The sequence below is a fragment of the Rhipicephalus microplus genome, chromosome X (genome assembly GCF_043290135.1).
Source record: "Rhipicephalus microplus isolate Deutch F79 chromosome X, USDA_Rmic, whole genome shotgun sequence".
NCBI classification, from domain to species: Eukaryota; Metazoa; Arthropoda; class Arachnida; order Ixodida; family Ixodidae; genus Rhipicephalus; species Rhipicephalus microplus.
The window spans coordinates 230,792,784-230,817,189 of NC_134710.1; the positions used below are offsets into that span (position 1 = coordinate 230,792,784).

At 42.7% G+C, this 24,406-nt stretch overlaps 1 protein-coding gene across 1 annotated transcript; it reads left to right on the forward strand.

The window, feature by feature from the left end:
• Positions 1-13,595: 13,595 nt before the first annotated feature.
• Positions 13,596-15,577, forward strand: LOC119187860 (uncharacterized). Its single transcript, XM_037435959.2, has 2 exons — positions 13,596-14,447; positions 15,026-15,577. The coding sequence occupies exons 1-2, from the start codon at positions 13,960-13,962 to the stop codon at positions 15,111-15,113; spliced, it is 576 nt and encodes a 191-aa protein (XP_037291856.2). The 5' UTR covers positions 13,596-13,959; the 3' UTR covers positions 15,114-15,577.
• The last annotated feature ends 8,829 nt before the right edge of the window (positions 15,578-24,406 follow it).

The window sequence follows — 24,406 nt, forward strand, 5'->3', positions numbered from 1 at the left end:
AATACAAGATGAAAGAGCCCTTGACGTGACTGTGAGTTTTTGCAGAAACAGTATACTATTTGCGGGAGACTTCAATTCCCATCCCGTTTCATGGGGATTCCGCACTGATTCATCAGGAAAACGGTTGTGGGACTGGACTAATCGGAATAACCTTATTTGTTGGAACTCCTGAGTTCCGACATTTGTTCGATGTAATTCGAGGTTCGTCTTAGATTTGACATTCGCTAGCTCAAGTGTGACAATATCGTCTTGGACTGTTATTGATGCCACTACAAGTGGTGATCACTGCCCCCTGGTATTTGAAGTCAGCATTTCTTTAGTGACGGTAGATCGCCAGGTGCAAAGTTTTGTAAACTACTCTAAATTAAAAAAAAAAACTTACAGTCAACGCGGTCTTCCTTGCCCATATGGAAGCAAATATGAAAGCTATGAGCCTTTGTTCCACCCTAAAGTGTACAATCAAAAAATCACAGTTCAGTATATCTTCAACAAAGGGAAAATTCATATCTGCCTGGTGGAATGTGGATTGCGCCAGAGATTATAGACGCCGCAACGCTGCATGGAAAAAAACTCCTTACCAACCAATGTCGGACTAATTGGAGAAATAATTTATTTGCTAAAGCTACCTTTAAGAGAACAGTTTCATTAGCGAAAGACGATTATGAAGAAAAATGGTACAGCTATCTATCCAAGAGCGTCAACAAGAAAGCTCTATTCAGATTTCTCCGTAATCGTAAAGCTATTACAGCGCACGTAAATATTGACTCAGTTATTTTTTCTCCAACTGAGTTGGAAGATACATTAACTAAAATTGCATTAGGATTGGAGAAGAGATTTACACCACAAATCAAAATAAAGTGTGCAAAACCGTCATTCGGAAATGATTTTATTGAAGTAAGTAGGGATGAACTTGCGCACGTCGTTCGTATTCTGCCAAATACAGGTCCTGGACCAGATGGCGTCACTTCAGAAATGTTAAAAATATTATTCGACATCTCTCCTGAAGACCTCCTTAATGTTGTCAACTATTCACTTGAAAATAGTTGGATACCTCCTGACTGGAGACTTGCAAAAATAATACCGCTTCTTAAAAAACTGGGACTAGGAATGCAGATAACATTAGGCCAATTGCTTTAACATCACACGTAGTTAAGCTAATAGAAAGAATACTTTACATTAGAGTTACGAAGTTCATAACAGATAATACGATACTCAGTGCGTGCCAGATTGGATTTAGACCAGGTTACTTTATATGGTGGGCGCATGTTAATTTAGAGGCTCGTATAAAGCTTGCTCGGCACAGACGACAATATGCGGCCCTTGTAACCCTTGATTTAGCCAAGGCATATGACAGTGTTGAACATCCTATTCTTATCAATGTCCTAAAAGAGCTTATGTTCCCGCAGTACATAACAAATTGGATATACGAATGTTTAAAAGACAGAAAATTTTATTGCTTCCAACGAGGTGTTTCCACGCCGAAGTATAGCAAAACGAGAGGTGTTCCTCAAGGCTCTGTTCTATCGCCTGTGCTATTTAACATTTTGTTAAGTTCAATACCACTGATTAATAAGGTACAAGTATATGTATATGCAGATGATATCACGTTCTTTGCATCTGACAGCGATATTTATTTACTACATTCGACTTTACAGTGTTATTTGGCAACATTGGAAACCCGGTTTCAGAAAGTTCATATGAACCTGAACGTAACTAAAAGTGCTCTAATAGTTTTTTCATTGAACGCACCAGTTACTATTTCTCTTCAGTACCATCAAGAAATAATTCCCCAGGTTAACTGTATTAAATATCTGGGTGTACTGTACGATCAAAAACTGAGCTGGCGTGACCACATTGAATATATTAAAATTAAGGCTACACGCGCTGTTGGAATGATAGGTAGGCTTGGCCGCCTCCGTTCCGGTCTTCGCAGTGATACGCTGATCATGATTTATCGCATGTACGTTCGTCCGATTCTTGAATTCGGATGTGTACTATTCTCTGGTTGACCAGCTTACAAAATATACCCCCTGATTCTCTTAGAGTGGGAAGCTCTACGTAGTTGTTTAGGTGTGCCAAAATTCACAGCTAACAATGTTTTGTATCAAGAAGCTCGGATACCCACCCTTGCTTGCAGATTTCGTATTTTAACAGTAAAAACCTATTTAAAATTTTTTGTGAATCCACTTTAAGAAGGCGACAGTTTGTATTCTTGCCGAGCCTGGTGTCTTTTTCAATGAGCTTTGGTCCCGTGTATATAAACCCCAAGTGCTATTTGTTCAAACACTTCTAGATGCTTTAAATGTTAATATATTCGAGATCACACCATCTGTCAAACCAATCGGCCAAGTGCAAATAAAATTTGATGATATCTTCCCCATGAACGCTAAACACTTGTCCTCTAAATATTTGATTGGTTTATTAGAACAACACCTGTCTCAATTAGGTACTAATATAGTAATTGCAACGAATGCATCTATGAGTGGCGAGAAGGCAGGTGTGGGTATTTTTTCTCCCTCATTATTCTGGTCATTTTCATTACGCCTCCCAGATTATACACCAATATTTGAAGCGGAATACTAGCTATATAGTCCGTTATAGGCCGTTATACTAGCTATTCGTAAACTTCCTGCGACTCATTCGACAGCGTCATTCGATAGTGTCTGACTCGTATTCAGTGTGTTCATTTTTATCATCGTCGTCGACATCAGCAGCACTAGAAACTTTTAAATCATTAATCCCAACAAACATTCGTCTAGTGCGAATGATATGGGTGCCAGGCCATCGTAGTATATTTATAAACTAGAGGGCTGACACACTTGCGCGAACATCTCTTGATCTTCCGATTGTGCTAATCATGCCTCCTACAGCTTATGTAACAGCAGCAAGGTTTAGAAAACTTTCCCTTCTTGAAGACTCATCAAAAATCATGATACCGAATCCAGATTTCTCGCACCTGCACTTCACATGGAATAATAAATGGTGTCCCACGCGTAAATTGGAAGTCTTGATAACAAAATTACGTTGCCATGTACCACCTTTTAATTTCTACTTAAACAGGTCTGGTCTGTTGCCATCCCCTCTGTGCTCAAGCTGTAACGAACCTGAACATATCGACCATTTTCTTATCACATGTCACCGTTTCAAAAATCAAAGAAAAAACTTCTTCGAAATTTTATTAAAAAAACTAGGAATATCACTTAATACTTCCAATATTTTGTCTTTTGGGGCCACTTCATTGGGACACAGAGACAGGAACATCTGCGGGCCTCTCTGCAAATCCATATATAACACAAGAAGATTACCTTGCTGAGTCAGCGATCAGCTCTCGAATTTTACTAGCCACACTACCACTTATTATTTAGCTGATACACTGCAATGATTCAACTTTCAGAAGAATTTAATATAACGATTCCACCTCAGATATTCAACAAATTCTATTATTTCTCTCCCCCTCCTTTTTTTTTTACATTGCGCCAAATTAATTTCACAGTCAAAACACAGTAATCATATTCCCCTAGTCTAGAAAATCTAAAGGTATTGACTTGCATTAACCCCCGGCTTCTTGGCCTATACCCCTTAGTGGGTGAGAGCCACAAAAGAAAGGAACAAGCAAGCAAGCAAGTTCGCACGAAGAGCTCGACGCACGCAAGTAGCTGGTCGTGCTTATCTAGGGTTTTGGCCTAAGTTTGTGTAGTGGCTGTGGTTTCTTTGTCTTTATTAGTTGTTCATATAGTGCTTTTACAGCTAAGTAAGCGCTTTTAGCGCTAGAAAGAGCACTCAGATGCCGTTTTATTCACCTGTATCAGGGGCTTGCCTCTGGTCTGCTTCACTTCCGCCACAGGAAATACCAGTGGATCAGTTTCTGCGCAACGGCATTCCCGCAGTTCCTGTGGCCCTCGTCCCTAGCAATGACGGCTTCATTCGAATGAAGAATCTGAAAGTGGTCCAGGCGGAGCTTAGAGCTGCGAAGTCTCACTCCGCCAGTTCGGCAGAGGTGGTATTCTATGTTTTTCCTCTAATCAGCTCTGTGTACAAGACCTATTGAAGTGCTCGAGTTTCGCGACGAATCCGGTGAGCGCCTTTATTCCCCCGCATCTGGCATGTGTGAAAGGTATAGTTCGCGGTGTCGATGTTAACTTGACCCCGTCTGAGGTGTCAGAGATGTTTGCCGTGACTGGTGCTATCTCCGTTTATAGGTGTGCACGACTGGTAGAGAAGCAGAAGATGCCGACTGAGTCGGTAATTGTAACCTTTGCTGGAGCGAATCTCCCAAGCGAAATCAAGGCATGGCCACTAATATACAGAGTGAAACGGCTATCACCGCGACCACTCCAGTGTACCCAGTGCTGGCGATACGGTCACACTATTAAAGGATGCAGGTCAGAACTCAGATGCCGAGTGTGTGGTGACAACCACAAAACAAATGACTGCAAAGCTAAAGAAGAGAAATGTTGTCTCTGCAATGAACAACACTATGCAGATAGTCCTGATTGCTCATCTAAGGCTCGAGAAATGCAAATTCTTGAAATTATAGGGCGTAGGCGCTGTTCTCGACGAGAAGCCCTAGCGGAAATACAGGCTAGAACTCAGGGGTATGCCGGTGTTGCAGCACGACATCTCTCGGAAATAAATGGGTCGATTTCCCTGAATATAGCGGAGGCCGTAGAAAAGGCTCTAGAAAAAGCCATGGAACGACTGGCTTCTAACCTTTGCGATTCTCTATCTCAAATTTTGGCTAACCAGATGACTCGCATATTTGGTGCAACGGGAGAGTCAGGCCTAGTATCCCAACGTTCACGACCAATAGCTCACGGTGAATCTGCAACTGCGCCATCGTATTATCCGCCTGCAGGAGCCTCTGCAATAGGCGTCCACAGCAAAAATGAGGAATTTGAAACCGCACCATCGTATTCTCCGTCTGCAGCACCCTCTGCAGTAAATATACAGAGTCTAAGTGAGGACAAAGCTGCATATACAATAGATTCCGATGACATGGATTTGGACCCTAGGTCCCTGAAGCGATCTAGATTCCCTGTGTCAAGGAAAACTAAAGTATAAAGTTGGGCATGTTGGTAAGACATACTTAATCGACGTAGCGCGTTTTTAAAACTTAGGACAGGGGAAGGGACAGAAGGGAACGCTTACTTCCAACAAAATTTTATTTCAAGGAGCGTACATATATATGCTCACGAAATTCGAAAACAACAGACAAACAGATGAAAAACCCTCAATTGCCATGCGCTAAAAACTTATGATCTCAAAAACGACAACTCTTTTTCACAAAGACCGAGAGAAGGATTGCTGACGCAGTTCAGCCCTAATCTACTAATCCTTTCTGCTTCAATAATCTCCCTTGTCACTTTATTTCTGTTTTTTCCTATGATTACCGTATCATGAAAAAGTGGTTTGCAGCCACACGTGCTGCAATGTAATGCCAAAAAACCATCTCGACCATTTTTTACGTTGCAAGCGTGTTCGCGGAGCCGGTCATTAATACACCTGCCAGTTTGCCCTATGTAGTGTTTACCGCATGAAAGAGGTATCTGATAGATTACAAACTACGCGCATGTGACAAACAATGTTAAGTGCTTTTGAGAGCATCCCGGTTTTGCATGTGAAACAACTTTCATACACAAGTACGAGATCTTTTTCGGGGCAGAAAACACCACCTTTACATTGGCCCGCTCTCCAACCTTCTTCAAGTTGTGGGAGATTCCATGCAGATAAGGCACTACGGCCAGCTTCTGACGTCTTACTGGCTCAACATGAGAAAGAGCTTGTTGCAAGGACTGAAGCTTCTTCACCAAAATTCCCGCGACGGAAACTTGTACGTGAGAGAGGTAGCCAGCGTCCAGAAGTCGTTCTGCTTGTTCCTTGAAACTAGCTGCCATCAGATGTGGACAAGACTTCTGCAAGGCGTTACTAAAGCACATATTTACAATGCCTCGTTTTACTAGCTTAATATAGGCGGAATGGTACAAAGCAGAACGACTTCTGGACGCTGCTACCCCTCTCACGTACAGGTTTCCGTCGCGGGAATTCTGGTCAAGAAGCTTCAGTCCTTGCAACAAGCTCTCCCTCATGTAGAGCCAGTAAGACGTCAGAAGCTGGCCGTAGTGCCTTATCTGCATAGAATCTCCCACAACTTGAAGAAGGTTGGAGAGCGGGCCAATCTAAAGGTGGTGTTTTCTGCTCCGAAAAAGCTCTCGTACTTGTGTATAAAAGTTGTTTCACATGCAAAACCGGGATGCTCTCAAAAGCACTTAACATTGTTTGTCACATGCGCAGAGTTTGTAATCTATCATATACCTCTTTCATGCGGTAAACACTACATAGGGCAAACTGGCAGGTGTATTAATGACCGGCTCCGCGAACACGCTTGCAACGTAAAAAATGGTCGAGATGGTTTTTCGGCATTACATTGCAGCACGTGTGGCTGCAAACCACTTTTTTATGATACGGTAATCATAGGAAAAAACAGAAATAAAGTGACAAGGGAGATTATTGAAGCAGAAAGGATTAGTAGATTAGGGCTGAACTGCGTCAGCAATCCTTCTCTCGGTCTTTGTGAAAAAGAGTTGTCGTTTTTGAGATCATAAGTTTTTAGCGCATGGCAATTGAGGGTTTTTCATCTGTTTGTCTGTTGTTTTCGAATTTCATGAGCATATATATGTACGCTCCTTGAAATAAAATTTTGTTGGAAGTAAGCGCTCTCTTCTGTCCCTTCCCCTGTCCTAAGTTTTAAAAACGCGCTACGTCGATTAAGAAAAACTAACTCACCGAAACAAACAAAAAACAAAAAGTATCTGAAGGAAAAGGAGAGCCTTTCAAAGAGGGATTTCTTGTAAGAAAGCATTCTAGAGAAAGCTATAGCGGAAGCAGCTCTTTCGAAACCATAGGGTCACTTAAGATTCTCCATTGGAATTGCCGATCAATTCATTCTGCATCTACGGATTTGGTATACTTGACTTCTAAATTCGCTCCTGATATTGTAGCATTACAAGAGACATGGCTATCTGTACATAATTTGTTAAAGTTAAATAACTTCCGATCTTTTCGACTAGACCGTCCATCAAGAGGTGGGGGTCTAGCTTTCTTTAATAATAATAGAATTAATATGAAAGTTAAATGCTCATACAAACATATGTCGCCAGAATGCGAAATTTTGGTAGTAGACATTACATTGCCCAACTTCACTCCTTTCACTTTAGTTAATATGCATTTTCCGGATGTAGTTCAAGACACACGAAGTTTGGATCTAGCTACAAAGTCGGGGTGCAAAGACAAAGTTTTAGTTGGAGACTTTAATTCCCACCACACGAGTTGGGGTTTTAGAACAGATCTGAGTGGGAAACGCTTGTGAGTGGACAATGGCTAATGACCTGACGTGCCTCAACGTCAGAACCCCCCCCCCCCATTTATTCGTAATCGCTCCAGGTCGGCCTTAGATTTAAGTTTTGTCAGTTCGGCCATTACTACTTCTTCTTGGAAAGCGCTGGACTGTGGCACTGTTCACCCGCAATAAAAGCGGGTGAACAGTGATACATAGCCTTATTGAGTTAGCGTCATTCCTTCAGCTCACAAAGCGGACGTTTGTTGAGTGTACCTAGCGCTATATAATTCTCACCAACAAGAGTGGCAATGTGGGCTTGTTGGTGAAATATTTGAAAAAAATTTATGTAGCGCGAGGCAAAAAAACGGACACAGGAAGGAATAGACTGAGAGGACAGAGCGCTACTAGCAACATGTTTATTATCGACCTCCAAGCCACTTTTAAGCCATAATCGTCAGGCGAGCAAGCAGATAAACACGTGTATTCAGATAAATGCACGACAATGTCATCTACCTACAAGAAAAAACGATAAATAGGACAACAAAAAAACATCTCCGATAAAATCACTGCGTACGCAGGAACACCAGTTTTTTGGGTGACAAAGCAATTGAAGGCTTACTGATACATACATCTCCAAGAGCATCAATAAGTTCGGCTTCTATGATCAACCGAGTCATCTCATCCTTATGCTGACCAAGAATGATTGTACACTGGAACAAAGGCCGGCACCCACACGCGTGAATGTGAAGAGCGAGAAAACCTTCTGGCGGCAGTTTATCCGCCTTGTAATTGTGTCTCTCAATCGCTCATTTACACACCTACTGGTTTGGCCGATATATTTTTTCCCACATGTGAGCAGAATAAGATAAATGACGAAAAAAATGCACTCCACAAGTTAGTGTGTATGCCTTTTTGTGCACAACACCCTTTCCCCACGTGACGGATTCATCAGCACACACAATTTCCCAAGTTTATCACGTACTGAAAATAGCACCCTAATATTGTCCGGAAGTGCCACTTTCTTTAGGTTATGTGACAGCTGGTGAACATATCGAATTATGGCCATGCGTCTTCATTGTGCCGGTGAATCGACATGAACATTAGATTGGCTTGGACTTGCACGAATCCTTTTCAACTCTTTTTCCACAACTGAAACTAAAACATGATCCGGATAACCCGATCCTTGCAAACGTGTGATCTGATTATTGAAGCTCTGCTATATAAGGTGCGCACATGACTTGTTCAATGCGTTTTTGAGGCAAGTCGTCGCGATGGCTCTCTTGGTTAGTTTGAAATGACCGGAATGAAATGGGAGTAAAGCTTTCTGAGCACGCGGATCATAACACCAGCATAGCTGGTTGTCAGAACACTGAACACTTAAATCTAAAAACCTTATTCGTCCGTCGATATGCCATTCTACTGTCACTTCAAGGGGCTTAAGACCATCACGAAACACATTCAACACACTAGCACTCTCACTTTGGTAATTTTCCCCCGAGCTGTCAATAAAAATAATCAAATCATCTACATATCGGAACACTTTCTTAGCCGTCGTCTCCGCAAGACGATATGCCACTATTCTATCAAGTTCTGCTAGAAACAGATTGCTCAAGACAGGCGCGATGCAAGAGCCGATACATATACCCTGCTTTTGCAGAAGAATATCATTGTTCCATTTAATGAACGTCGAAGTAAGATAAAATTCCAACGAAGTTAGAAAATTATCACCGGATATACCCGACTCGGAAGAAAACTTAACAGCACCAAATTCATTCAACGCTGTGCGGGGGCTTTTCGCCTTCCTTTGGCCATGCAAAGAGGATTCTCAAGATTTTATGCGCTAAATTGTATCGCCACGTTCGCTTGCACAGGATTCGTCTTCGTGCACATCTTCATACTTCCTTTTAATCATCTGTCACTGGATCCCTGCTGAAAAGATACCTGCAATTGGCTGGGCAAGCTACCGAAGCTCTTTGGATGCCTCAGCTGCACTATCTTCGTGAGCGGGTCACCAGTGTTTGACGGATGGCCAAGGGAAAATTTCATGTTGCCGAAAACCTCCAGCTTCCTGATGACGTCATTCAAGTCCTAGAGTTAGGGCCGAAGTTCGGGCTTCAAAGAGAGAGGACAAATCGTGAACTCCTGACTGTCGTTCGTCAGGTGGCACGTCATGCGACTGAAGGTGAGGAAGGAAGAACTACCTCTGAAGGAGTAGACGCCATTTCGCGATGTAAACCTGTGTGTTCTCACATTCCTGTTAAGCGTGTTTTGTCGTACCTGGACAATAATTCGCTCTGTGTTTTGCTGGGAGATAAGGAAGGTGGCTTCGCAGTTTTTTCGCGTTCATGCTTCTTGGAAAACGCTAATGATGCTATTTCTAGGGTGTTCCATGTAAAAGATGGCGTATCGTTGAACAAAGTAAAAGCAAAGGCTATCCAAATATGCAAAAACATGAACGTAGTTGGAACTCTAAATAGTATATAAAAAAGTAAGAAGAATAGCCTAGATGTATTTTTTAATGCAAAAACTCACAAATTTAACACTCCTTTTCGAGTAATAGTCTCGGAAATAGGTACTTGGCAGAAAGAACTCACTGCATTTTTGTTAGACAAACTTAATCTTCTCGAAGTCCAAGATCCGTTTTTAGTCAAGAGTTCCGATAGTTTTTTAAGTTTCATGGAAGCTCATGAAAATGAAGGGCTAATAGCCTTCTCAATTGACGTGACAGACCTGTACTATTCCCTCCCCCATCCACAAATGCTAAAATGTGTTGGAAGTAGCATTGATGAATTTGGTGCTGTTAAGTTTTCTTCTGAGTCAGGTATATCCGCTGATAATTTTCTAACCACATTGGAATTTTATCTTACTTTGACGTTCATTAAATGGAACAATGATATTCTTTTGCAAAACCAGGGTATATGTATCGGCTCTTGCATCGCGCCTGTCTTGAGCAATCTGTTTCTAGCAGAACTTGATAGAATAGTGGCGTATCGTCTTGCGGAGACGACGGCTAAGAAAGTGTTCCGATATGTAGATGATTTGATTATTTTTATTGACAGCTCGGGGGAAAATTACCAAAGTGAGAGTGCTAGTGTGTTGAATGTGTTTCGTGATGGTCTTAAGCCCCTTGAAGTGACAGTAGAATGGCATATCGACGAACGAATAAGGTTTTTAGATTTAAGTGTTGAGTGTTCTGACAACCAGCTATGCTGGTGTTATGATCCGCGTGCTCAGAAAGCTTTACTCCTATTTCATCCCGGTCATTCCAAACTAACCAAGAGAGCCATCGCGACGACTTGCCTCAAAAACCCATTGAACAAGTCATGTGCGCACATTATATAGCAGAGCTTCAATAATCAGATCACACGTTTGCAAGGATCGGGTTATCCGGATCATGTTTTAGTTTCAGTTGTGGAAAAAGAGTTGAAAAGGATTCGTGCAAGTCCAAGCCAATCTAATGTTCATGTCGATTCACCGGCACAATGAAGACGCATGACCATAATTCGATATGTTCACCAGCTGTCACATAACCTAAAGAAAGTGGCACTTCGGGACAATATTAGGGTGCTATTTTCAGTACGTGATAAACTTGGGAAATTGTGTGTGCTGATGAATCTGTCACGTGGGGAAAGGGTGTTGTGCACAAAAAGGCATACACACAAATTTGTGGAGTGCATTTCTTTCGTCATTTATCTTATTATGTTCACATGTGGGAAAAAATATATCGGCCAAACCAGTAGGTGTGTGAATGAGCGATTGAGAGACACAATTACAAGGCGGATAAACTGCCGCCAGAAGGTTTTTTCGCTCTTCACATTCACGCATGTGGGTGCCGGCCTTTGTTCCAGAGTACAATCATTGTTGGTCGGCATAAGGATGAGATGACTCGGTTAATCATAGAAGCCGAACTTATTGATGCTCTTGGAGATGTATGTATCAGCAAGCCTTCAATTGCTTTGTCACCCAAAGAACTGGTGTTCCTGCGTACGCAGTCATACGTGATTTTATCTGTGATGTTTTTTGTTGTCCTATTTATCGTTTTTTCTTGTAGGTACATGACATTGTCCTGCATTTATCTCAATACACGTGCTTATCTGCTTGCCCGCCTGACGATTATGGCTTAAAAGCGGCTTGGAGGTCGAAAATAAATATGTTGTTGCTAGTAACGCTCTGTCCTCTCAGTCTATTCCTTCCTGTGTCCATTTTTTCGCCTCGCGCTACATAAATTTCTTTCTCACCAACAACACAATATACAGGCTTCCTTTTCTAATGAAGAGCCAGCATTATTTGCAAAGTGGGAGACATATAAATTGTTGTAATTGAGACGTGTATTAAAAGAAAGGGTAGCGTTTCTATTTCGAATTTCTTTCTGCACAAAAATCTTGCATCAGTTTCACAGCGTCATGGTTGTGTATGTAGATTGTAGTGACACCCTGTAAAATAACTTGTCCGGGTTCGGACGTCATCTGCTCCACATGTATCCTCCCGACGTCCCAATAAATCTAATGAGTACTTCTTTTTTCTTCCGTTGCAAGATACATCGCATTATCTGCATTCATATTCCGCTACTGGTACACTATTTAGGGTAAGGTTACTGCAATTTGCAAACAAAAATTTTGGCTGATATATCTAATTTAGTGTATGTTCTGTTTGCGACTTATCTCGATATGCTGTGTTTTATTAATTGTTTTACTTGTGTATGTGGAATGCATTTTTGTGCTTCTTTTGGACTTTATGAGTGTTTCTAGATTTAAATACGTTCTTGTAAGTTAGTCTTGCGGGCAAAATAATTATTTATCAACGAAGTCCGCGTGTAGCGAATAAAAGTGTTGTCGTGTGAACACGAGCACTAACAGTATACTTTTACATCTTAGCCTGGCTACATTTTGAGCAAATGACGTTCAGCCACACGTCGCACTCTAGAACGATAGTTCTCCGGTTTCAAAAAGCGATCCCACTTAGCCAAAAGGGAATGCCGTGAAATAAAGTGTTATAAAATTGCAGAGACGCACCACGGAAAACATCAGTATCGGATATTTGCACCGCACGAACGTTGTTCCGAAAGTTTAGATGTATTAACGTGCTCATACCAAAACGGGCAGCCAATAGTGCTACAAGCACCGTGTCCGCAGTAGATAAAAAGCCGCGGCCACCGCGGCGGGCAGGCATCTTACTGCGAACCGCAGAGCGGATCGCCTTTCGCGCCGCGCTCGCGTCACCTCCTCCTCTAGCCACCATTAGCTGAAGCGCCGTGCGTTGCAGCTCCCATAGACACTAGCGCCAGAGTTCTTTCTAGTGTAGATTTATGAAACTGCATGCTTCCGTAAAAAGGGTGCACTTGTACGGGGCAGTATACCATTTCGTGCCCCTGATGTGGCTCTTTTTGCGATGACGGCCAGCACTGCAGGAGCACACCATACAACTTTGTGGGTATACTTGTAGGGGCCCTCTGAAGTATATTATACCTGAGATACAAAGCCTCTGAGATTGGTACTTGTAGTTGCCGCACAGGTCGTGAAATGTATAAAAATGATTTTAAAAATGTATAAGGTAACGGAGAACTACGTCCTTGAGCGTTATTTTTTCAACAGCGCGACTGCTTACTCTCCTAGCTCATGCAGGCAAGTAGCCGTGAAAGTCGTCCGCTGATAACGTTATCCTCCAGCGCCTCCTCGTTTGTTTGGTCGCATGACTTCAAGTTAGTGTGATAGCTAGACAGGGGTACGTATAGATTAAACGAATAGCAATGTGCTTTATTTATTCTTTCTGCCGTTAAAACAGTAAGCTAGCAAGCTATCTGAGTACCTGTTCTGCGATGGCAATTGTGGGAGCTCGACTACGCAGAAGCAGCATTATTTATCTCATTGATGCGTCCATATGTATCGTATATGTTTTAATCTTAAGTATGCTTTTAATTTCAATTGTGTTGTGTGATCATTTAACTCAAAATCTTCACAAAAGTCAGCAATGCAAACTTGAATTACGCGCACTGGACACAGCTAGCGTTCGATAGTGGCGTTCTACGGATTGCGTCATCGCAAAAGTGACCACCACTGTCCCATTGCTTTGCTGTGGAGATGCCACACTACCCAATTCTAGTACACCGTACTATAGGTATCTACCGCTGAGAACGGCACACTTGCCAACCCTTCCCTTGCTGCCGGACTGCTGTTCGTGCTGAAGACGTCTGCGTCATTGCTCTACTAACCTTTTTTCTCTCCTATTCACTTTTCTGCCATTCCCCCGTCCCGCAGGCGCTGCGCCGTGAAACGAGGCACCTTCTTATTTTTCTAACTACTCTGACTACCCCTGCTGCCACCCTGCGCAAAGCGGAGGCAACATGGAGGGCAATCGGTGAAAAATATTCTGTACACTGTACCTCTGCTAACTCGTCCTATTTTACTGGTACCCGCGCAGAAAATAACAGAGCTTTATTTCAAAATAAATATTTCTTCCTTCATGCTGGCATTGGTGGCACTGAAAAAAAGACGGCGCTACTGGAAAAGATCCGTTGCGTCATTTTCGACGTCATTGCAACCGTGTGCAAATAGAATATGGTGGCTGTCAGGTTCGATTGAAAGCTACACGTACGTTGGCACTCTCCAGTCATTGGCTTTTGCAAGATGTGGGGACCAATGGGCAAGATGTTTGTGCGAAGTCTGCTTCTCTGCCTGCGAGCTCCCAAAGTGCCTTGGAAGCATTGTCAACGTTGCTGTGCGGGGTACGTGGGTGCCGTCGCAGAGGGCCATCATCAGAAATTGCGAAGATTGTTCTTCTGGGGTGCCAACTGCGATCAAGTTCATTGCCGCAGGACCACTTGGATTGTATGTGTGAAGAGGATGTCGACGGCTACCGATTTTAAATCTTGCCCTCAAACTGTATGTGTGTCTGCATGGCCCGAAAGTAATGACAAGATCCGGGTGCCTGTCACTGAACTCCAAGGCCGTATGCTGCTTTCGTTCCTTTGTAAACTTTGCTCAACACGAGCCACGAAGCTGATTTCGAAGGTCTCCTATGAGAAGGGCGTTGTCGTCATCAAGTGCCACGGTTGCAGCAAGCACCACCTCATTGCAGATAACCTGGGCTGGTTTCCCGAACCCGACGGCAAAAGGTACGTTTTGACGATTGTGACTAGTACAGGAGTTAATTTAGTTAAAACAGATCGAAAGAAAATATACCTGAGGAATGCGCGGCAAGTACACTTTGGTCACTTATCTTGTTCCTGTGCAGTGGTATTGAATTACAATGTAGCGGTGAGCAGTCCGAACGTAGCTGCTCGCCTATTGTTTAAGTGACGCAGTGCCCAACCAGCGGCAACGAAAAATTCCTGGCCTTCTACGAACACGCTCATGGCGTCTATTCTGCTGCAGAAGAGAAATATAATGGTAGTGAATAATACGTTTGTCAGAAGTTGTTATAGCGCACATTATATTGATACAGTATGACAAGCTAAAAAAATAGTACAGGCCACGACATTTCTTCTCGAGTACTTCACATGCTGAGGTGCCAAAGGTGGGGCTGGTAAACTTTATGTTTATATATGGTTTGTGTATTTGTTATGTACATTCTATTACAGCGTGCTTTGAAGCATTTCAATAAACTTTTCTAACTTGTTTTTCTTGAAACATGGATATTTTGCAAACTGTGCTACTTTTATGTTCGGTTTTATGCTGTTTTGTCTACTTACAGGAACATAGAAGAAATCTTGGCATCGAAGGGCGAAGCTGTCCGTAAAGCACTTTTGAAAGATGAGATCCTTGAAGTCATGGATCCGTGAACGACGGGCCTAAACAGCATCACGCTAGACTTTATTTCTAATTGAAAAACTGCTATCAAAATTTTTGCTAATGGAAAGCTTTTCAGGATTTGCACTACAGCTGAAGGTGCTGTGCTGCAGGAACTTGAGTAAACGGAGCATTATTTTTTAATTTTATTTGTGCCCTCAGTTCTACAAGGAAGCAGTACCCGTTTTTTTCTCTCATATTAGGAGGATTGAAAATTGCTACTGTTCTGTCTTCTGTACGAACTGTCGTGATAAAGTTTAATTTTTTTGCTTCCGTGTTGAACTTATAGTGACTCTTGGAGCTCCTGGATTAAAGATGAAACAGCCGAGTGAATTTCTTGACTCATTTCACCTAACGTAGGCTGCTTAGTTCTTACTCAGTTGATGTGAATCGTATGCATATTCTGTGTAATTTCTAGCAGGCATATTTATGAAAGCTCAGAGAGTTCTAAAAAACTCATGGGACATAATAAAATTATGGTATCTTGTATGTTTTGGCCTCATTTACTGGTGTAAAAAGTTAGGGGAGCCTAAAGCTTCGCCTTAAGGAGTTGAACCCGGTAGCGGCATTCCGTTTTTAGTCAGCACTTGAGACATTTAGTGAACTCCTTTTCGAATTTGCTATGCATCCACAACGTGGCCTTGAGAAAATAAGCGCAGTAGCGTGTGTGCCTTTTGTAGTGGGGTACCAGCCTTCAACAGTATGGAGCCATTATGATAATCATATATTCCGACGCCCGTTGGCAAAGAACGCTCGTACCATGCATTATTACGGCAATACTTCATACTGCGTTGTGGAGCATGTATACAGGACGCGTGTAATTGATTGATTTGTGGGGTTTAACGTCCCAAAACCACCATATGATTATGAGAGACGACGTAGTGGAGGGCTCCGGAAATTTCGACCACCTGAGGTTCTTTAACGTGCACCCAAATCTGAGCACACGGGCCTACAACATTTCCGCCTCCATCGGAAATGCAGCTGCCGCAGCCGGGATTCGAACCCGCGACCGAACGCATGTAATTGTGAGGCATGAAAGCTTCTTTCACTGCATTTCCAACCAGAGGAAGTTCTTTTCAATGCGTTACAAGCAGAGGCGTGGCCGTGATGTAAAACAGCGGTTTGTCACTCAAACGACCCGGGTTTTATCCCCACTTGAACCCAAACAAGCCTGGTTCGGTACCAACTATGCTGACGCCCGAATTTCTGCGAAACGAGTTCTTTAACGCTGTCTGCGGTAAAAGCTCTAGTCAGTACCATATCACTGAAACGTGCTTCAACTACATGAATAAGCCTTACAGAAACTCTCTCTGCAAGCATTTTTAATCAGAATATTGTCAGTGTTGCACCTTAATTATCGTAGACGTTGCCATGAGGGGTGGGGGCGGGAGTGAAGTCTGGGATGATTGATCTCCCCCACTAATTATTAGGATTTACTTGAATGCAAATACGTACACATAAATACATATAGGACGCTAGGACATGTCGATTGAAGAACGATTCTTTCTGTGGGTTTGTTATTCAGTAAAGATTTTGTTGTTTTGTTGCCCTGAGTAAGTAAAAATAAACCCGTGGAGCGTAACCAAGTGTATTCTTTAGAACTTGGAACTGGCACACTTCAATACAAAAAGTCAAATGTTTGTAATTTTGTATTTTGGTCTTAAAGGCGGCTGTTGGGCTATGTATACGTGACCATTGTATATGCTGTTGAGCTATACATATGTGACCATGTGAGCTATGTGTACGTCACCCCACACCCTGATCTTTGATTAGTACTTCAATTCCTTAGGAACAATGCCCTGAAAAACTGGCACCAAAAGCCGCCATCTACGTCTTCGGTATGGACGCCAGTGTACAGTTGTCCTCTCATATGCACCCCTTTATTTTCCTCTTCCAATTCCACTATGTACGCTGGGATGTGCTCCCATTTAGGGTTGCAGAAATAGCACTTTTCCTCGTCTCATCCGCTCACTCATGCAACCACTCGCTCCATGTCAGTGCAAGTGCGTAAGGTGGCCGGTGCGACCCATTTCACGGCTGCTGATGCTTGTTAAGGAAGTTTGTTGAAATAGAAAGCTCGGTTAGGGCATTGCGTGCGTGGATGATAGGCGTGATGACGTCACGTGAGTCACTAGTGATCAAGTCACTAATCCGAGTGACAGGGTTCGGTTTATTACTTTTTCGAGGACGTTTGATTTTATATGCATTACGGCAGGTTAGCACATTGCGTGCGTGGGTGATAGGTGTGATGGCTTCACGTGAATCACTAGTGATCAAGCCACCAGGCCGAGTGATAGGTATCACGTTATTGCTCTCTCAAAGACGTTTCGTTTGATATGCATGAAGGCACATTGCGTGCGTAGCTCACAGGCGTGATGGCGTAATGAGAGTCACTAGTGATCAAGTCACTAGGAAGAGTGACGGGGTTGAGGTTAGTACTCTGTCAAAGACGTTTCGTTTGAGATGCACGACGCCAGGTTAGAACATTGCGTGCGTGGCTCACAGGTGTGATTACGTCACCTGAGTCACTGGTGATCAAGTAACTAGGCCGAGTGACAGGGTTTAGGTTATTACTTTTTCAAGGGCGTACCGTTTGATATGCATGACGGCAGTTCAGGACATTGCGAGAGTGGCTCACAGGCGTGATCACGTCACGTGAGTCACTTGTGATCGCTTTCCTTCACTGATTGATAGTGAGTGGCGTATCACCGTTCGAAAGGCATTTCATTTTATAGGCATGTCGGCAGCTCAGAAAAGTGCATATGTAGATCAGAAGTGACTTCAATCCATGTCGGCCACTACCGATCACTTGCTAAAGTACGACATCAGTGAGCTGTCGTTTGTCACTAGTGATCACGTCAAGTGGACGTGTAATTGTAAAAAAAACATTTTACACCAGCAAATTACATTGATCGATATGCATAGTAATAAGGATGCAAATTGAGATAGGCAAAAACCGCATGTATGCACTAAGGGACAAGGAAGGCAAAGTAACTACCAATATAGATAGGACAGTTAAAATAGCAGAGAAGGTTTACAGAGATCTGTACAGTAGCCGGGAAAACCACGACCATAATGTAAGAACTAGCAGTAACCAAGATGACATCCCACCAGGAATGACAGAAAAAGTAAGAAAAGCCTTGGAGAGAATACGATGAGGCAAAGCTGCGGGAGAGGATCGAGTAACATCAGATCTGCTGAAAGACGGAGGACAGATTGTGTTAGAAAAACTAGCCACCCTGTTCACGAAGTGTCCCCTGACGGGGAGAGTACCGGAATCTTGGAAGTATGCTAACATCATCTCAATAGATAAGAAAAGAGATGACAAGGACTTGAATAATTACAGGCTGATCAGATTGCTCCCAGTGGTGTACAAGCTATTTACAAAGGTAATTGCTAACAGAATTAAGACATTAGAATTCAATCAACCAAAAGAACAAGCAGGATATTGAACAGGCCATATTTATATTATCAATCAGGTAACAGAAAAATGCTCAGAACACAGCCAACCACTATACATATAATTCATAGATTACGAGAAGGCTTTGATTCAGTAGAAATACCAGCAGTCATGCAGACATTGCGGAAGGGTGGCGTCGACAAAGCATATGTAAACATCCTGGAAGAAATCTACAGAGAATCAACTGCCACCACAGTGCTTCATAAAGAAAACGACAGAATACCAATCAAGAAAGGTGTAAGACAAGGGGATACAATCTCCCCAATGCTATTTACCGCGTGCTTACAGGAGGTTTTCAGAGGCCTAGAATGGGAAGGGTTAGGGATAAGAGTTAGTGGAGAGTCCTTCGGTAACCTGCGCTTCTCGGATGACATTGCCTTGCGGAGTAGCTCTGGGGACGAATTGCAACTCATGATTACTGGATTAGACAAAGAGAGCAGAAATGTATAGGCATGAAAATTATACTGCAGAAAACGAAAGCAATGTACAACAACCTCGGAAGAGAGCAGCACTTCGAGATATATGCAATAGTGCACTTGAAGTTCAAAAGACTCCGTCTACTTATTACAGGTAGTAACCGTGGAGCCGAACCACGAGATTGAACTAGAAGAAGAGGAATGGCGTGGAACACATCTGGCAAGCACTTTCAAATAATGACGGGTAATTGCCACTATCCCCCTAGAGAAAGGTATATAACAGCTGCATCTTGCTTTTACTTACCTACGGAGCAGAAACGTGGAGGCTTACAAAAAGGGTTGAGCTTCAATTGAGGACGATGTAGCGAGCGATGGAAAGGAAAATAGTAGGTGCAACCTTAAAAGACAGGAAGAGGACAGAGTGGATCAGGGAACAAGCCGGGGTTAAGGATATCATAGTAGAAACGAAGAAGAAGAAATGGACATGGGCCGGGCATATAGCGCGTAGGCAGGATAACCACCCGTCATTAAGGATAACTGACTGGATCCGATTCCCAGAGAAGGCAAGTGGGTTAGGGGAAGACAGAAAGTTAGGTGGGCAGATGAAATCAGGAAGTTTGTGGGTACAAAAACGCAGCATCAAGAACAAAACCGAATTGAATGGCGGATCATGGGAGAGGCCTTTGTAGTCAGACTGATGATGATGATGAAGGATGCAATTGATAAGGCCTCGAACAATCCAACTCACGCGATATCTTTCGTGACTTTAATCCACTCATGTGAGTCACTTGTCACTTGAAAGCGCACCTAGCAACGAAGAAAAGGAGTGGTATAGCACAAGTGATGACGTAAGTAAGTAGCCTCAAATAATGACGCTTTTTAGGTACTCTTTCGCAAATGGCTCTGGCATGTAGTGGGTGTCTGGCTGTTGCGTGGCTAGTTTCATCATTACTGAAGGATTTGGGCTAGAGAAAGATGAGGACGAAATTTTTTGTTTCATCCATTCCTGGGTCAACGCGTTTGAACATACGGGACATGTCTTGGACAAACATAGCCACGTTTTCACTTGTCTTCTGAACGCAGCTCGGAAGAGCCTGCTCCCTGCTCGGCTTTCTCTTTCCTTTCGGGATTTCTCAATGCCTGGATTAGGTGTCGCGGAAATTGTGGCCAGTTGGTGACAAACGTCTGATGGTTCTCAAATCAAGTGCGAGCATAGTCTTGAAGTGTGAAGTAGACGTAGCGAAGTTTCTTGATTTCAGTTTATTCATTGGCAGCTGCGACCCGATCGAAGTGGTCTAGCCAGTCATACACGTCCTCGAACACATAACCATGAGACGGCTTCAGGATGCGTGCTGTGAAGATGACGCTTAGGGTGGATGTGAGTTGGTCTATGTTGCTCTCTTGCCTCTGAATTGCCGTTGTGGTGGTCATTCTTGCCGAGCTCAAGGGACCAATTTCAATAGGTAGTCCTAGCATGTGGCGGCTGAGGCGAGGTGCCAGGTTTTCCTCCGGAATCATCGAAGTGGTTGCAGAAGCTTGAAGTGGCTTGAGTTCAAACTAGCGCATTGGGATCGTACTCCACACCTCCACCAGTTTGTCATGGTAATAAAATGAGTACAATTAATAACAGTGCGGCAAACAGCGGAACAGTTTCGATGTAGCAGCGCAAGTTCATCCTCGTCTTTTCTCCAGCCCAAATCCTTTTGCACGCTCAAGTTATGACGGAACCAGCCACGTAACAGCCAGACACCCACTAAATGCCCATGCCAATATGTTTGATCAATTGTAGGACCATTCCAGAACATTCAATTCGCAGGGATAAAAATGAGTGACATTTGGATTAAAATGGCTGGCACAAGGATTGAATAAAATAATAGCACGAGGATTAATTCGAATGGTGCTGTGATTAAAAGGGCTGGCGCCCGGAATAAATAATTGGCGCTCGGATTAGAAGCCTTGGCGTTCAGATTAAATAAGCTGGTGCCAGAATTATTTATTATCACTGGCACTTGAATTTAACTGAGCAGGAAAACCTGTACTATCTCAGATCAGTGACCGTGACAAGTACTTCAGATACTCTTACTTGAAGTAACAACCCACCGCTGTAAATTGAGTCATCTTATATTGAAAAAAAATTCGGGGGAAATCTGGATACAAAAATAATAAAAAAGAATGTCGTGTCACATGTCTTACACACTTTGATCGCCGTAATATTAATTGTGTAAAAACTTCCCAACGTTTAAAATGACTGTCTACCGTTCTGAAAAAATTTCGGATTGTGGCACTAATGAAAAAAAAATCGCTCATTACATCAACGGCAACGAGCACGCTTTCGTGCCAGATAAAAGGAAGTATAATTTTAACTATGTTGAAAGTCGACAAAAAAGTGACCACTAGCGTCACCCGACAGCGAATGTGGTCAATCTTGACAATTTATATGTAGGACAAGAAATACTCACAGGTAGATTTATTTGCTTAAAAACAAACACGTTTAACTTGAGTTTGTATTTTATGGACTTGAGGGTGCTTTAGGTAACGCCAGAGATCACGTTTTGATTTTTTACTCTCACGTGTTGAAATAGGCGCCTGGTGGCGCTGCCAGCGGTGTGTTCGCTGGCAGAAATTGACGTAGGCACGAGGGCCGAGCAAATTCAGACGTATGGTATATTGATATGCAGGGTGGAAGGAATAGGTTGAAGAAGGGAGAGATAGAAGAACAGCAAAGGGAGGAGAAACTGATGGTATATGGGTTTGCAGAAACACATCTTAACAACAAGGAACAACCACCTAGCAATCAGAACTACGCATGGGAATATTGTACTAGAACAGATGGCAGCAGAAAGGGGGTTGGTATTGGGGCATTTATTCATAAAAGTACAGAATGGCAAACGATCTAGCAGGAGTGCTGGAAACATTTATGGCTAAAAGGGAAAGTGTCAGGACAGATGATGCTCCTGGGTTTTGTATAATTGTGGACAGGGGCAAAAGCCAGAGAGAAAAACTAAGAATCGGTGCAGTGCATAGAAACTGAAATTGATGAACTAGGAGGAGAGTGCGAGGTAATTATATTAGGAGATATGAATGTACACATGGAAGATATGGATGGATATACGGACTCAACAGGCAGAATGCTAATGTATATGCGTGAAATGCATGATTTAATCATTTGCAACAGCACCGAGAAGTGCGAAGGGCAGATAACATGAGACGTGGGAAGGCTGCAGTCGACGATAGATTACGCAATGATGTCACATGGGATGTATAATCGGCTAAGGGTGATGAACATAGATGAATATGGACCCAGAAGCTTAGGTAGTGATCAGAAACGTATCAAGCTGTTTTGGAAGAGAAATGAAAAGGAAAAGGAGGGGCCATTATGAGCAACCACACGGTAATATTTATTCGGAAAGGCCAATAGAAATATCAACTAAAGAGATTGAGAAAATAGTCACTGAAGATACTGAAACAGAGTGGACGTACGAAAATCTAACTTGATTGTTTCAGCTAGAGCTTGCTGAGGCACGAGTCAAGTCAACCGGGAAAAAGAGACACTAACCGAAGAGCTGGTGGGATGAGGAAGTTAAAAAAAGCCATAGTAAGACATCAGGAATCCTCCAGGCAACACAGGTATGCTAAGCAGAGGGGTGAACCGGAAGATGATATAAAAATAAAATAGAATAACCTTTTGAGTTGCAAATGGAAAGCGTCCAATATGATCAGTGAAAAGATTTAAAGAAAGGGGGCCTAATGTATTGCGGAAGTTAACAAAAAGGATAAAAAGGCAGCTGCTAAGTTTTGGAACCATCTCAATTTTCTGAATAATAAGACAAGCATCGAATAGAGGTTTATGGGTACAGTTTAAGGGATTAGACTCGAAGGAGTGAGGCAATGGAATATATAAGAACAATGACAGAAAAATTTAAACACCAAGAAAGCGCTGCATGCACCATACCAGATGAGGATGGGCCAATTAGCACAGTGGCTCTACTGGGACAAAGAGGGTGGGAAAGGGCAAATAAAAGGGTTTCTAATAGCACATCAACAGGCTCTAACGGCATCCAAATTATACTAATAAAGAAACTAAGACCAAACTCTAAGCAAACATCTAGAGAAGCAGCGAGCAAAGCAATAACAGATGGTGAAGCCCCCAATGGCTGGAAACTAAGTAGGATGAGCAAGATCTATAAAGGAAAGAGGGACAAAGTTGATATGAACAACTACCGTCCTATATCAGGGACATCAGCAGTTTACATGCTGGTGATGCAGAGAGAAAAGGAAAGACTACAGTAATAATACTGATTGTTGGCCTAGTTGGTATTTACTTAATGGCATGATTTGGCCGCAAAAGAGACACACACAAGAAAAGGAACACTCAAACGACCTCAAGCCGCCTGTGCTTGTCGTTTGAGTGTTCCTTTTCTTGTGTGTGTCTCTTTTGCGGCCAAATCATGCCATTAAGAAAGACTACAGACATGGGTGGAGAGTGAGGGGGTGCTGGGAGAACTACAAAATGGGTTCTGTAAACGAAGGTTGTTGGAGGAAAATCTGTTTTCATTAATGCAGTCTGTAGAAATAGCGGAAACAACACATGCCGCTGTGGTTGGCATTTCTAGAGATCAAGGGAGCTTATGACAGTGTGATTCAAGAAGACTTGTGGGGAATACTGGACATACTAGATGCGGTAGATGGAATAAGTAATCTTCTAAAGGATATCTATAAAAGTGACAAGGTAGTTATAAAATGGAAAGAACAGGTACCCGAACCTATATAGATACAACGCGAGCTTCGACAGGCATGTCCCTTGTCACCTTTCTTATTTATGCCGTATCTACAGCGACTAGAAGCCAAATTAGAGGGGAGTCGACTCGGCTTCAGCCTCTCTTTTGCCAAGCAAGGAAACACATTGAACAGTCATTACCAGCATTGATGTATGCAGATGATATAGTATCAATAATCGACAACAAGGAAGATCTGCAGGGATTGATAAACATCTGTGGCAATGAGGGAGGTAGGTTAATTTTAAGCCCAGTAGAAAAAAATCGGCAATCATGAATTTTAATGATAACGAAGAAAGTGAGCATAAAATACAGGAATTCACGCTAAAAATAGTGGACAAATACAAATATTTGGGCATATGGATAAATAACGGGGCTGAGTACCTAAGGCAGCACGACAGATACGTAATGACTAAGGGTAACAGTAATGCAGCTGTATTGAAAAATAGGGCACTGTGGAACTACAATAGGTAGGACGTTGTGAGAGGGATTTGGAAAGATGTCATGGTTCCGGGTTTGACGTTCGGTAATGCGGTCTTATGCATGAAACCAGAGGATCAAGCAAGATTACAAATTAAACAACGTGGCATAGGTAGACTTGCTTTGGGAGCACACAAGAATACCCCAAATCAGGG